This window comes from Pseudopipra pipra, chromosome 4, assembly GCF_036250125.1.
Source record: "Pseudopipra pipra isolate bDixPip1 chromosome 4, bDixPip1.hap1, whole genome shotgun sequence".
In the NCBI taxonomy this organism is placed as follows: Eukaryota; Metazoa; Chordata; class Aves; order Passeriformes; family Pipridae; genus Pseudopipra; species Pseudopipra pipra.
In genome coordinates this window covers 47,538,752-47,554,438 of record NC_087552.1, presented here as the reverse complement: position 1 = coordinate 47,554,438, position 15,687 = coordinate 47,538,752, and the positions used below count along the sequence as shown (strand labels likewise).

The following is a 15,687-nucleotide window of genomic DNA, read 5'->3' as shown; positions in this document are numbered from 1 at the left end:
CCCGCCATGAGCAGCAACACCTCTCACAGACAACAGCTCTATCCAGCCTGGCCTTGAACACCTCCAGGGACGGGGAATCCACAACTTCTCCGGGCAACCTCTTCCAGTGCCTCAGCACCCTCACGGTAAATGATCTGCTCCGGCTCCGTGATGCTTTCAAGGTGACTTTATTAAAGAAGCCTCTGTGTGTGCTGCCAGCGAGCCCCGCAAAGGGAGAGAGAACGAGAAGACCAGTTCACAACCATTTTTAATGTTAGGCAGGGGAGAAGTTAAACATCAGCTATCCACTGTTTTGTCACATTCTGTAAGTGAAAGTTTGGCATAGTTGCACATTGGTAATACAGCAGAAACGGTTTCACAGTAAAACATTAATACAAATAGCAACACCTAAAGCCAGAGTTTTCTCCTTCAGCATACTCACTGGTATGTGTGTGTTGGCTGTACGTGATCAAAAAGGCCTGGTAACCTAAAGCATAAATCCAGCTGTCAGAATAAACAACACTGTCCATTCTTAAACAACACTTGAGAATTATCTCCCCTTTAACTTAAGGTTTTGAAAAATATGTAGTAAAGATTCGGCATGTAGTGCATCTAAAAATTACAGTACTCACAGTAGCAGACAGAACTTCACATGTCTAACATGGAGGGGGGAAAAGACAATAGGACTCTTTTTTTTTTTAAATCAGAATTATGCCACCCAGTGCTCAAATCACATTGAAGAAATTATTATTGGACTTCAAAAGTAATAGTTTTGTTGAAAACATGTTGAAAGAGTATTTGAACAAGTTTCACTTACAGTCTGTCCTATAGACAATTTCAGACGGACCGACTTCTGCTTGCAGCCTTCTTAAACTGTGCACCTAAGTGTTTATCTCAAATAGAAAGGGCTCCTCACATGTATTTATAACCTAAGGGCTCAACTTATCTCTTCTTTTAAAAAATATTTCTTCTTTTTTGGGGGGTAGGAAAGAAGAACAGTGAAAAATGTTGCTAACAGTTTTTCTGTTTTCTCATACTCCTTCCTGGTTACCCTGGAAGAGGGGGTGGTCAGTGTCCAACCTGTTCTGGTTTTGTTCAATTTGCTGTCCAGATGAACTGTTATGCTTCTGTTAAAAAAACAAACTTGCTAATTAGAAGAGATCCTCATACATCCCCCCCCAATATGCAGACCTGGGCTCTGGTGAAGAATGCACAGTAAAAGCCCAGTGCTCATCAAATCTGAGTTCTCCCATGGGCTTGACTGCAAGTAGGTTCTGATTCCACTGCACAAGACACAGTTTTGACTCCATTAAATGTATTTACATTCTTTTTCTAACTAGCACTTTTGTGTTGTGATTGTCCATCAGGCACATTGCTACAAATCCCACCTAAGAAAACTCCCTTTTGAATTTACTCACCAGTAATGGAATTCTCAACTATACGGAAGATGATGGGGAAGGAAAAAGTTCTTAAACTTTTCTGTTTATTTTTTGTAACAGCGTCACAAACAATTATAAGGCCAAAATACACAATATTATATAGAAAATCTAAAATTAAGTTGCTGGTATTCAGTGAAAAAAAATGAGGTATACAAAATACTTTTACAATTGTGCGTAAATTTGCAATAGTTTTCAAAAGGTGCTTTTCCATTTTCAGCTAGTGGTTCATTGTCCAAGTGATCTTCCTGTATACAAATAAATGTGTAATTGTGATCAACTGAATACAATGCATGTAACAGCTACTGGTTCTTAACAACACTTGTTTTTTTCAAACATTACATTTATTCTAACAGCAGTAATGTAGTAAAATAGTTGACTCCTACAACAACTCAGTCTGTTTGATATATCATTTTTACTGTTAAAATTAATTTTTACTGTTACGTTTATTTTTTTTAGTTTGCTTTGGACGTTGACACATGAAAAGCACACTGAGCATTAGCTCAGACTTAGGAAATTGTCAGGACTTATCCTGGAGGACACAAGATGTAAAACAGAAAACAGAAAGGCAGTGCCAAGTATTTTTTTTTCTCCTTCCACGTTGTATTGCCAACTGATAGAAGCACACAAAGATAATATAATTACACTGGACTTCTAAAAAAGAATTATAGAATTACAAAACTAGAGAGCTTTTGGCTGAGCATTTCCCTGAGTCTTCATTTTTTAAAATTGTATGTTAGACATTATGTGCATAGAATCTGTTACAAAGGCCTTGATTAATAAAGGCTGTTTAGGTATATATGCAAAAGTTAGGTACTTCCATTCTTAAAAAGCCTAAGCAAGAACTGCTGAGGAAGCAGTTTGATTCTTCAGAATCTGGTATTTTTCCTAAGGAGAAAAGCAAACGTCAGATGCCTTTGCATTAAGATAATTTGAAATTACACCACAAAATTCATGATTTGTGAACAAGTGTAACAGGGATATCTTTCAGGGCAAGACTGAAGCAACAAAATCTGGGACTGCTACATAATTAAAAATACTTTGGTTTTTATAGCATTTTGTGAGAAAACGGAAGGCACAACTGTGCATCAAAACTACATGATTTTGTATTTTAATCTGCTTACATTGTTTTCTTCAGCACATAAGACTTTCTGTAAATCTTTACTTAAACATGTGTTTTAGTAACAGTAATTAGTTAGCTGTAATAAGGTTTATGTATTACCTAAATGCAAGGAGGCTATTTAACAAGAAGGCATCACTGAAAAAGGTACATTCAACAACAGATGAAATTATGTCCATCCACTAAAAATTCACCATTCTAGCTCTACAGGATACTCTCCAGTAAGACATGCTGTGCAATGACCAATCTTTCCAATAAATGACTTCTGGCTTTTAGGGCTGTTCTCTTGTTGTTCTTTGATGCTTTCTTGCACAGATGATACCAGCCCTTCCACAGAAAGATAGACAACACTGTCTGCTCCTAGAGGAAATGAAGAATTCATTGGTTAAAACTGCAGTATTGTACCAAATGCAATGCTCTTTGGAAATGCAGTTGCATTATTGTATGGATTATGATGCCAGGTGGATCACCTTACCTAAAATCTAGACAGAAGGTTCTAAATTGGGAACAAATACATCACACATACTGCAGAAACAGAAGCAAAGTCCAGTATTAAGACTCCTTAAACTCCCTGTAGTGTCCCAGAGCTACCCTAGTTCAGGTCTGGAAGCAGATGTGTGTGTGGCTGCTGCTTCCCAAATCTGAGCACCGACGACTACAAAACCTCACTGGGACTTGGAGGGGGGAAGACCATCACGTTCAAAAAAATTCATTATGCAGTTCATGCAAATTTTCTAGCAGCAGGAAAGTTTGATAGATCATTAGTTTTCTATCATTTGCAGACACTATGTAGTGAATAACACTTAAAAATAAGATCCTACAAACTTGAAATATTTCAGCATGCCTTCACAATAATTTTGTGGTATTAGACAGTGAGAGTAAGTATTTAACACAAGAAATCAGAGTTTACAGTGGAACATAAACTGTTGAGTCTTCTTTTGTTCTGCTACAAACATGACTCGAAATTTGAGAAGTTTTTTGACATTCTTTGCTTGGTTTCAAATATCATTTCTTTTAAAGTGAAATATATAATGCAGTTTAAATTATTTATATAAATTTAAATTTTTACAAAAATCAGTGCATGTTTAAAAATTCTGAATATATTTTTGTGAATGTCTCATGAAAGTGAAACTACATCTGCTTTTCATCATTGGACTTATTTTCTTCCTGGTAGCTCCTTATTGTGAAGGTTCCTGGAAGGTGCTTTAAGTATTGGAGCGCTTTGTTGTCATACTTTATTTGTAACTTATGCTTATGCAATTATTTTAATACTTTCTATTGTTTTGAGAAATACAGCTCCCTAACTCTGTTTAAAAAAAGTATGTAGCTAAATTGTAGCTAAAGTTTGATCTGTAGAGCACTCAAAATGCAGAGACCTAGCTTATCAACCTTGCAATTTTTTAGTAACAATTGCCTTGCTGTGTTGGGCTTTATTTTAAAGTAGACTATAAAATACCTGAAATCTCTCTCACAAAAAAAAAAAAAAAACACAAAAAAACCCCAAAAAAACCCCAAAAAACAAAAACAAAAAAACAAAAACAAAAAAACAAAAACAAAACAAAACAAAACAAAAAACCCAAAAAACCAACAACCCAAAAACCCAAGTAACATTTACCTATATAGTTTGCAAGATCACGGAATTCAGGTCTGTTGGCAATGAGTTCTTCTTTAGTTGGAATGTTTATTCCCATGTAACAAGGAAATCTTATGGGAGGTGAAGCCACACGGATATGCACCTGAATAAAAATATAATTTCAAAACAGACTACTATAAATTGACAGTCAGCAGATTATAACACAACAGCAAAGTCCCAGTTCTGCAAATAATAATGAAGAACAAAACACAGCACTGTACAGAAATCATCAAAGGGTTAAAAGGAAGATAAAGTTTTTTCAAATGTCAAGACAGGTGGAGAAAGAAAGACAGCTTTAGAACTTTTTACAGTATTTCCTAATGTTCTTAAAAGGTTCCATCCTGATTTTGCTTTTCTTCTGTGGTGTTCAGTCTTTGATGTACGAGTTTCAGTTTACAAAGTCAACCATTTTATGTAACATTTTGCTCCAGTGTCTGACTCGCACACTGTTTTGCTTAAAAAATCTTTACCGATTAAAAAAAATGGTGCTCTGGTAACTTACGGCATGTGGTATTTACAGCAGTATATGGTTGTGTTTTATGCAGGTCCACAAGTTACACATCAGGAATACTTGGTTTTCTGATCTTAACTAATTTCTTTTCCATTCTCTTGTTATTTGCCAGATAGTGCTTTTTAAGTGGAGACCTGCTCCTCTCCATCTAAATTTCCCAAAAGTCACAGTCATACAAAAGAACCTTCTTAAGCTATCTTCACAATAAACATGCACTAGCCATTGTTTTTCTCCACGCTTGCCCTTTTAAATAAGGAAGCAGTGTATAGTACAAATTAAGACAAACCCTTGTGCTTTATCCTCCCATCAACTTCTATTTACATCTCTATTGTACTGACTTAAAATTACCTTACCTCTTTTGCTCCTGATTCTCTCAGTAGTTTTATTATGGGTGAAATGGTATTGCCCCTCACAATTGAATCATCAATGATAACAACTCGTTTTCCTTTAAAATTATCAGACAGAACACCAAACTTCTTTGCAACACCAAGCTGCCGTAACCTCATATTTGGCTGGATAAACGTTCTCCCTACATATCGATTTTTACAGAGTACTTCAACATACGGTAGTCCACACTGCAAACAGGAGACAGTTAAACAGAATTAATATATAAGACTTGTTATTCTCAGTTCCTGTTTTTTTAAAGCAATCTTAGGACCTAGTATGACTTCACAGTAACCAAAAAACGTTTAAATACCTTAACATAAAGGAATAATGACAGAAAAAACAAGGCAGATGACTCAACAGGAGTACCCTGCATATAGAAGATATAAAGCTTTATCAATACACAACTCTAGCAGCCCATATCATCATAGTCCATTACAAAAAGAGATATGTGTAAACATGCTTGGGGGGAAAAAAAAGTAACATATACCTTTTGAGCATAACCAAGAGCTGCTGGGGTTGCAGACTCTGGAACAGTGCTGACCAGGTCTGCTTCCACGGGTGCTTCAATAGCAAGCTGCTGTCCACATCTTCTCCGGACTGAATACACCATCTGACCTAAGGACAAGAAGTGTTTTTCTTGGTATGCATAATTCAGATTTCCTGTTGGTTTGCTGTACAAATTTCTGTGGCAAGTTGCAGGCATAGAAGTTAGAAAAGCTCCAGAACTGATAAGCAATCACTTGCATAAGGTCATTTTTATTTCCTTCTATACTGTCATATTCCAGCATTTCACATTTGTATCACTACACAGAGAATTAAACTCCAGTTTGCTCCTCCTGATGAGTATTATCTCAAAAGTTTTGCCAACCCATTCTATCCCAGCTGTGCTTGACAAGCTTACATTCAGTGGTATTCTACTCTGATTGCAGATAATTTCCACATGTGCTCCAGGATAACATCTCCCACTATTTAGGGAAGAGCTCTGTACGTTACATTTTCGTACCTTCAAATATACTGTCTGGCCTTGCAAAATAAACATATTCAAAGATGCAGAATGCTGATGGATCTCCTTCAGGTCTTCGTACAACATCCAGTGTCTGGACATCATGTCTGGATATTTTCACAATCTCTCCAGGAAGGACCTCACGATAGTACCTTGAAAAAGAAATACACAGCAGTTAGAAATGTCCTGAATGTGGATGATAGTTTTGAAGTATAAATAAGACTCAACTGACAGGGAAAAATGCTTTTGAACATCCTACCATGACAATTTGCTTTTATCTTATATAATTCTTCTTTTACAATCATCTGTTTGAGAAAATAAACTGCTAAAAACCAGGACTGGCAAAAAAAAATCCTCCACAACAAACTAATCCTTGATGTCTTTCATGTTGTTATAAATTACGATATTTGGCAATTTGATATTTAATGTTTAATCACTGCCTGAGGAGACCTTTCAGATAAAGTGAGAATCAGGGCACTTACTCTGCACCTATAGACAGAAAGCTACAGGATTCAGAGGAGACAACCCATCCTTCTGTTTCAGTGTTATCTTTTCCTGAAATGAAAGATTTCAGTTAGAGTCCCCAGTTCTTGCAACTATGACCACCCACAATTGCATTTCTGCTGCAGATCTGGCTTGCTATGGTTTAGGTTGCCAAGTGTGCAGTTAAAGACCACTGTAATTTTTAACTAAAAGGTAAAGCATTCCACCGTTTCTGTAATATTATTTTAAAAAAATCCCAAGCAAATCCACAACATAAACATCCTACACCTGTTCTAGGCAGAAGTGGAAGTAACAGCATCATATTCACAGTTCATGAAGACAGGCAGTTCAGGTATTTCAAACTTTTGCAATTCTAGTTCAGTAAATTTAGATATACATACTTACTTTTGTTCACACAAGAAACTCTTTACTTTTCCTATGCATTGACAGATAGATGCTTTTGAACACAATGGATCCTGGACTAAATTCCAATAAGGAGAGTTTTGAGAGGCAACTACAGGAAAGATCAAATTGTGCTATATAGGGTAGGAATGTTTGTATGCTTTAAAAAATCCTAGTAATTTTTCTTGTGGTTAAAATTACCCAGTTTTGGGAAGATATGGAAGTATTTACTACTTAGTCATTGAATTATTTTAGTTTTAAACAAATTAAGATATTTTAATCTCATTTAAGAGAAAATGTCAATTTGCAAGCTAAACAGGAACACAAGGAATTTTTCCCATAAACTGATTGTATAGTGTTCCATTACTGTATTACATGTGGCTGGCTGATTGGAATTCAGAAATACACTGCGAGGAATTTGGCACTTTTTGCCCACTTTACTATAGGAGAAAGAAAGAAACCAGGCTTGTTTCTGGACTGGATATAATCCTGAGCAACTGGCTTTAGGTGGACCTGTCTGAACAGGGGATTTGGCCCAATGACCTTCAGAGCCCCCTTCCAACCTCAACCCTGCTGTTCATCCCTGCTTTCCTGTTTAAGCGATGAGACCTTAATTAAATTTTCACAAATATTGTATTACAGCCAGGCTGCCTAACTGTGGCAGTCACCAGGCCACTAGGATTCCCTTTATCTGGGAACAGAATTTTGCAAACTTTCTACAAATTATTTTTTCCTTGCCAATTTTTTGATTTCTCAAAACTGACTTTTGCATCACATATTCCTACCTACACCTCAGTAAGTATAGCTTTAATTACTTATATCAGTGATTTCACACACAAACTATGTATATGCATATGGATTACCTTTTCCATTCAGGTCCCCTACTGGAATAAGGCGACCAATGCAGAGCGGGCGATTCCCATATGGATCACGTACTGCATAGATTATGTCTTTATGCATAATTAGCAATGAATATGAAGTTGGAGTTTCCTTCATTAAGTTTTTTATTCTGGAATGAGACATAGGTGAATATAACCTTGTGTCATGTGAACAGCTGTGTGCATTTACAGCTGCATATCATGCCGAGATCAAATTGCTGTTCTTGATTCTGAAACCCATTCTCCTCACCTTGCTACCCAGTCGGCTGTGTCATCATTTTCTAGAGGAGGTGTGAAAGCCAGCAGCTGGGTGATCAGTTCACTGTCAGAACTGGTCGACAGTCCTACACCATGCCGCATAAGCTTTTAAGACACAAACCAAAAGTGTTACCAGCATCAAAAAAAAACATTTCACATAACACTGCTCAGATTTTAATCTAACAACAGCTTTGTGCGATGAACAAATATTTTAAAAAGTATCAGTGCTTGAGTTGATCCTGTCATAATAATGGCAAGTTTCTTCCAACAAACCAACTATGTAAAGCTAGGTAGTACAATCATCTACACTAAATTTTTCCCTTTTCATCTCATTCCTTTGCTCCACATGCAACCAAAACTAATGCCACCAATATTCAGGGCACAAATTCATGTTTGGGGCATTTAATTAGCTTAGTGCATGCTCTGGGAAGAGAGGTAAAATACGAATATATGAAATTGCCTATAGCAGATCCAGAAAGAGATATCAAGGCAGAATCTGCAGCACAGGATTTTTTCCCCAGAAATGATCTATTTTGATTAGGGTACTCCTTCCTTACCCCAAACAGTTTGATATTAAGGAAAAGTCACAGCAACCTTATTGTTCACTGATGCCTCACACTCATAAAGAAATGATGCCAGAACCTCCCAAAGGAGGTACTAACCTTCCTCCTGAGCAGTGCAGCGTTTGTTAGCTCCCCATTGTGTGCCACAGCAATCTTTCCATGAAGAGTCTCTACGACAAAAGGCTGGCAGTTCTGCAGCTCAGAAATTCCTGAGGTGGAGTACCTTGTATGCCCAATACCAAGGTTTGAAGGGTACAGCTTCTTCAGGCTGTCTGCATTGAAGACATGATTTATAAGACCCATTCCCTTTGGGAGAAAAAGAAAAAAAGGTTCTGTTTGGTTTTATTTTCCTGGTAACTTTCTCATTTCTTCTTCTGTTTGGTTTTGGTGCAGTATTAATGGAACTTTAAGAGAAAGGCAAATAACCTGGAAGACATAGGAAAGAAAGAAGCTGAGTAGGTGTCACAGTGGTATATCAGATCCCATTAATCCTGTTTTTAAATAAAGCAATGTACATTTTTGTGCTGAGGATTTTCCTGGAACAGTCTATTCCCTGACTAAAAATACATCTTCTGAAAAACACTACCAAACTGTTGTGTTGCTTAAAAACACCAGAAAAAAGACTGCCAGAAGATAGGAAAGGAAGGAAAAAAAGTTGCATGAAGGAAGTTCTAGGCAGAGAATATCTTTTACAATTTAGTGGTATATCGGATTTACTTTTAAAGCGGGTCATGGTAATGTTTATTAGATTCCACTGTCATTCTTGACAATGTCAGAAGTAAAGGTTTTTTCCAAGAGGTTTTATTATTTACTTTCAATTTTTATATAGCCAAGTATATCTAAAGCAGAAATACATCAAAACCTTTAGTCAGACGTCAGGACAGGAGCTTCTTTTGGCAACAAGCCAAAAGCCAAAAGCGAGCACTGCATGGAGACAATTTAGCTGCACGAACAGTCTGAAAAGCTGCACTGAGAGTACAAATTAAGTCTGGATTCCAGGCCCTTCTATAATAAACTCCTGCTTCTGCCACTGCCTGTGGAAAATATTTACATCCTTCTATGCCTGGTTTGACTATCAGGCATGGTAATTGTTGTATACATGACGGGTAACACTCCTCTAGGACCTTCAAAGATACACAGGAGAGGTCTGAAGCTCCGAATGTCTCATAACCTGTGCTGCAGATGCAACAACAAGAGTGAGATGGAACAGAAAGAAAGGAATTTGGCTGAGCTGTTTTCAGAGCTCAACCAAAAAAGAAGGCTCAACTTTAGGGTATTTTCTGCTGTAACTGCTGTAGAGTCAGAATACCAAGAGGCTGTGGTTGTGTATGTTGTTTTAGGATATTTATTATCATGTTAAAAAGTTACTGCCTCAATCTTGTATGAGTTTGCTTTAATTGTCAGCAAACTTTATCCCGAATCAATTATCATCTGTGGTCTCACAGGTGACATAAAGGTGGTCTAAAGCTGTGTGCTCATATATGTACAGAAATGCAATCATGCACTCTTATTTTATTTAGGCCAACTTTAGCCTGACAGATCTGCCGGTTCACAGGTTAATGGATGTGGCAAAGTTAAGTATTGCAGTAACTTACACAATTTGGTTACACAAGTACATAATCTTTTAATTGCAGTTTCAAATACTCCTCTGAAATAGACTGCACTGGTGTGGGATAGCAAATGTGAATTACACTAGTATAAAAAAATACCAATGACAATCTTACGTCTGTATTATACAAGCCCTTATACATGCCAGAACACAATAATGGTTTGATAAGTTGCTACTTTAATATATTATTCTGCATGTCCAAGTGTGAAACAGTCAGTCTTTCCCTTACTGGCATCACTATATTTATACAAGAGATTTATGTTTTTCCCCGAGCTGAAACATCTATGACAATATTGTTTTGTTGTATGAGTCTAGCTGAAAGGCTTCAACGCACAAATCTGTATGAGTCTTTCTGGGAGATTTTAAAACAAAGGAGTAATAGCCTTTGTCACGGGCTATTAATCCACAGTCAAAGGCTGACCACAATCAGAAGGGAACATGTATCTATAGTTTAGATGGTCCAGTTCATACTCTAATACAGGTATTGCCTTAAACCGTTGACAAAGGTGAGTAAATTGATGCAGTGAGAAGCTTTTTGCATTCTGTTTGCTATGAAGAAGAGTCAAGTGGGTTTGGAGAACAAACAGGTACAGTAGCATCTTAACTGCTGATATTTTTATGTACTAGTTTACAAGTCAGAGTCCTAAATATGCTTTCACCAGTGTAAGAGACACAAATGTTTGTTATGTTAGCACCACTTCCAGGATTAACCAGGTCATATAAACTGGACTACACAGGCTCTTTAATACACTGTGGTTATTACAGTTTTTAAAAGTGTTGTAGTTGAGAAATACATTTCAAGGTTAAAAGAAATATCACATGCTCTGCAACTCTTAAAATATCAAAGCTGATATGATGAGATAGTCAAATTCTTAGCATGACAGGTAAGTATTGTAGCTCAGTAACATGGAGATACTGCAAATTATTATATCACCTGGTGGAAGTTCATTCTGAGAAGCACTTTTTCACTTACTGGGATTTCTAGAGCAGCCCGCTTTACAGGAAACTGAAATTCCTGTAAACCTGAAGGAAAACTGAAACTGAAGCAGGAGCGGGAATGAAGAACAGATAACATGCTGCTAAAGTTGAGAGAAGGTGCATTTAAAAGTGCACGTGCGTGTGTGTGTGTGTGTGTGTGAATCAGGCTGTAAATAACAGATAGGAGGGGGGAAGTGCCTTAAGAGGGGACAAACATGATGCTTTAGAGAAAAGGTTTTATATGAGGCATTGAGCAGTCATGCACAGATACATATGCTGCTGCAGCAGAGTGGTTCTTAGTCTTGGACTGATTTGAACAGCTTAATTAATCTTCCTCTGAGAACTCTGAATGCTTTCTGATTGTGGTCAGAGGACATACAACAAGAAGTGCCCCATGTTTTTTTTGCTGATGTATTTTTTATTTAATTACCCCATGGTTTTTTTGCTGATGTATTTTTATTTCCAATCCTCTCCTTTTCCGAGATGGAATAGGCTGGTGATTTTTTTTTTTCCTGATCACTATTTTATATGGAATGAACAGAAATATCCCCAGAGCATACAGGTATTCTCTTGACATAATACTTTAGAGGCTGTGGTCATTTTGTGTCTTGTAACATCCCCTGGGATTCCCTCGGCTTGAGAAAGATTGTGTGACCTTCTCAGGCCTCCCTTAAGTCTTATATTCTGTTTATCTTTACCTATGGGTAAAGTAGTTGCCACTTCTTGAGTCTTGCTAACATAAGATTTAGTCATCCCTTTCCTTGTGCATAACCTTTAACTGCATTTCTTTTCTCTTGAGATCAAGTTGCATCAATGCTCTTCTAAATCTGCAGAGTTAACACCTGAGATGCAGGTGTTGTTGGTAAGTAGTTTTTGTGACATCAATAGCATGATCTGGATAACTTCTGTGTGTCTCCCACTGTATGTGGCACAGATATACCCAGCAGGTGTGTATGCACAGATACACCCAGCAGGACAATGGTGGCATGTTTGTTTTAAGCATACACTCAAGACAGAAATTACACAAGTAACAAAATTAGATACTCTCACTGACAAAACCAAAACATTCCATCAAAACATGTTACTTTTTCTTTAATTATACTGTTTCTTAGCAGAAACAAACTTTCACGCATCTCCATTAAGAATGTACAAAACATTAATTTGGATTTTACCTTGTGCACTTTGAATGCCTGGGATGACTCTCCATCACTAGTCACAATTCCAGCACTCTCCTGGCCCCTGAGAACAAAATAAAATTAACATAAAGAACTGAAATGCTTAAAATATGAAATACTTTAACATACAATGGATTGATTTTGTCATGAAATTTTAATGCAGGCTTATTTGTTGCTCTATTTTGCAGATGTGTAATTGCAACTGATTTGTTGCCCATGTTATGCTTTGTTTCAAAACAGTCACATAAGGTTTCTGCCTAAGCCCACTGAATTCAGTGGGAATCTTTCCACTAATAAGCACTGGCACAGGCTGCAGTCCTATTTCAGTGAGGGCATAAAGTAAAAACAGATGCTTGATCTGAAAAGCCATTTTCAAAAGGATAGTGGTCTAGGCGACAGTAGTAGGCTCTATAGTGCTATTGTATTTCTGCTTTGGGTTGGGATATGTTATTAAAAACTGATTGTTTTGCCTACGGGAATGGATTATCTTTTCCACTGACCACCTATGCAGAAGCTTTTGCATTTTTGCACTTCAGCAGACAAGCTAGCTTTAACACCTGGAAAAGCTACACAGACCCTCTGATAAAAGCATTTGACTGCATAAATTTAATGTTGGGCATCTCCACTTCTCAAGTAAAACAAGTCTCAGGTACAAGCGTCACTGCAAATGGAAATACTTCTCTTACAGCACATCAGCCTCAGGCTGGCAGTTGTGCTTTGTTGAGCAGAAGAGCCGATTCAGCTGAAATAAGGGAGTTTTCCCTATTTTACTGCCTGTCCTCACCAGCCCTTCTCCACGCTGGGTCCCCTGAGTGCACTTCAGGTGTCCTGACGCTGTTCTGCCGAAGGCAGGCAGAACTCTGTGCAACTGCCCACGATTTGGAATTCAGTCCTTATCCATTGAAAAGGTTTATCTTTGCAGGCTGGATTTTTTTTTTGTGGGTAACAGTTCAGGCTGCTCCATCTCCCTTTAAAAGGCTTCCTGAATAAGGTGGGGTGTTACCTCTAATAAAACTCCTGCTGTGTACCTGCCGTGTCTGTAATACTCATCAGAACTTTGGTGGACTACTGAGCTCCCATCCACTCTCATATATAATGTCTCAAAAGGAAAGATGTTTTGCTTAAAAAAGGAAAGACCTGAAATATTTTTAGAATATTATCCCAAGATCCTATTTTAGTTTAACGCAGTTGAAGTCACTGGAATTATTTACTATAAGCAACTATAAAATTGGCCACAAAAATCTACAGAATGGATGGATGCTAATCTACAACTGACCACGCTCATTACCAATTTTCTCCAGTTCCTAAAATCCCTTTATTTGTTACTAGTCCCAGTTGTATGTAAAGCAAACATTTTAAAGAACATTTGCTTAGAGAAAGCAAAACAAACCAGAATTCACACATATATGAAGAAATTTACCCTGTTAGTGCCACAGATCTTCAAAGAAAAAAATCAGAGATGAGGACATTCTTAAAGCCATTTACTTTAACTCAGGAAGATGTCCTATCTATAAACACAAGGACTGGTGGTAAAACTTAAGGGTTGATACACTGCATTCAGCAACTTGTAGTCACAATGTTAATATTACAGGCAATTTTAATACTGTCATAGTCCCTTTAAATATTAATGAAATCAACAGGGAGGAAGAGGGAAGCAGACACCCCAAGAAAGCCCTGGTCAAGGTGCTGGGTTACACCTTACATGTCGCACTAACAAAAGACATGGGAGCTCAGTGTCATTACCACAGACCTTCCATCACTTTACTAGTTGAGCCATACTTTTAAGTATACCGGTTTTTATTAAAAGACCACTAATATAAGTTAAAAACCGTGTATATATGGCCATCAGTTCAAAAGCAAATAGTGCATGGAGATGTGAAGATGTAAGGCAGGGTGCTCCTGACGTGCCACTTGTTTGGGGGAAGGCTCATCACCGTGGGCATGCCCCCACGGGAGCAGGAGATGCTCTGCACCCACCCGGCAAAGGGCAGGCCAGAAGAGTGTGTGGGGGGGTGGCTGGATGTCATGTTGCTTTGTTTTCGTTTTTTTTTTTTTAAGGAACGAAACAGTATGGCTCTTTTTTTTGCCTCTCTCCTCACACCCCGGTGCTCGCACTGACGCTCGTCCCCAAGAAGGGTTAAAGCAGCCCCGGCCCGGCCCGGCCCGGCTGAGGTCTCCCCTCCCCATCGCCGGAGCCTCTTCCCTCGCCGGGCTCCAGCCCCGAGCCTGCTTATTTGGCAGTGTCTCAAGTTACTCCCCTCTGGCAGCTTGAGCCAGTAAAACCAGATCCTTTCATCTCGGCGGAGCTTACTGACAACCAGCCGTCTGGTTTCCTAGGAAACAAAATCTTGGCTAGAAATAGTGAATCATTTCCAGGTCACTTTCAACATGGAGAGTGGAGCCGGGAAGCATTGGACTGAGGAGGAGGTTAAAGCCTTGTTAAGCGTCTGGTCAGAAAAAAATATCAGAAAGCAACTGCACGGCACCCTGAGGAATAAAGGAATATTTATCTACATTGCTAAAAGGTTACAGGAGTTGGGAGTGTGCAGGGACTGGAAACAGTGCCGTGCAAAGTACAAAAACCTGAAGTACGAATACAGAACGGTTAAATATGCCCACAACTCTGGGGATGTCACTAAAACCATGAAGTTTTTCCATGATCTGGATGCCATATTGCGATATGAGCCTGTCACACAATTAGCAGCAGAAGAGAACGGCAGGTGTTCTGCGACTGAGACGCAGCTGAACACAAGCCCCACAACAGACAGCACGCAAGGTAAAAAACCTGTTTTTGCTTCTATTTTTCTCTCTTTGCTTAAAAACCAAAGGGAACAAAACCGAAGCCCGACTTCACTGGCGCTGGAGCTGAGGCTGCGCAGCCCCAGCAGCGCTGTTAGAAGTGACTGGATGCGCTCCTCGCGCAGGGGAATAAAATGTTAGCACCCACCAGTGTCGAAGTCTGTAAATACAGCGTAATTCCAGCAAAATTATGCTAACTGCCTGTATTGCAGCTTCTGTGAGTACTCGCTGGTGTCCAGGCTCGTGCACTGGGTTGAAACGCTGAAGTAAAAAGAGCTGTTTTCTTTCCCTTTGCCGTTCACTTGCAGTACTTTGGAAGCAGGTTTTTACAGTTCAGATGTAAATGTATAGATAAAAGGTTAAAACTGTCATGGTGTTTAAAAAAAATCATTATTTGTAATACAGGTGAAATTTAGGATTTTTATTCTTATTTCTCTGTAACTTAATATTTAGGTATGAAAACTCAAGGTAAG

General features: G+C 38.3%; 2 protein-coding genes across 4 annotated transcripts in view; one reads left to right on the top strand and one right to left on the bottom strand.

Annotated features, from left to right (window-relative positions):
* Positions 1–229: 229 nt before the first annotated feature.
* Positions 230–15,687, bottom strand: part of PPAT (phosphoribosyl pyrophosphate amidotransferase) — a 47,145-nt gene continuing 31,687 nt past the window's right edge. The window contains exons 2-12 of one of the 2 annotated variants that reach the window (XM_064652822.1): positions 12,413–12,479; positions 8,753–8,959; positions 8,083–8,195; positions 7,818–7,963; positions 6,552–6,624; positions 6,070–6,221; positions 5,554–5,681; positions 5,377–5,433; positions 5,033–5,254; positions 4,151–4,271; positions 230–2,895 (exon numbers count right to left, since the gene is read on the bottom strand). In XM_064652822.1, the coding sequence (XP_064508892.1) occupies positions 2,726–2,895; positions 4,151–4,271; positions 5,033–5,254; positions 5,377–5,433; positions 5,554–5,681; positions 6,070–6,221; positions 6,552–6,624; positions 7,818–7,963; positions 8,083–8,195; positions 8,753–8,959; positions 12,413–12,479 (1,456 nt within the window). In that variant the 3' untranslated portion in view covers positions 230–2,725. The remainder of the gene's footprint in view (positions 2,896–4,150; positions 4,272–5,032; positions 5,255–5,376; positions 5,434–5,553; positions 5,682–6,069; positions 6,222–6,551; positions 6,625–7,817; positions 7,964–8,082; positions 8,196–8,752; positions 8,960–12,412; positions 12,480–15,687) is intronic. The other variant, XM_064652823.1, reaches the window with a different exon arrangement.
* PAICS (phosphoribosylaminoimidazole carboxylase and phosphoribosylaminoimidazolesuccinocarboxamide synthase) overlaps positions 14,784–15,687 on the top strand; it is a 42,887-nt gene continuing 41,983 nt past the window's right edge. The window contains exon 1 of one of the 2 annotated variants that reach the window (XM_064652816.1): positions 14,784–15,191. In XM_064652816.1, coding sequence (XP_064508886.1) covers positions 14,804–15,191 — 388 coding nt within the window. In that variant the 5' untranslated portion in view covers positions 14,784–14,803. The remainder of the gene's footprint in view (positions 15,192–15,687) is intronic. The other variant, XM_064652817.1, reaches the window with a different exon arrangement.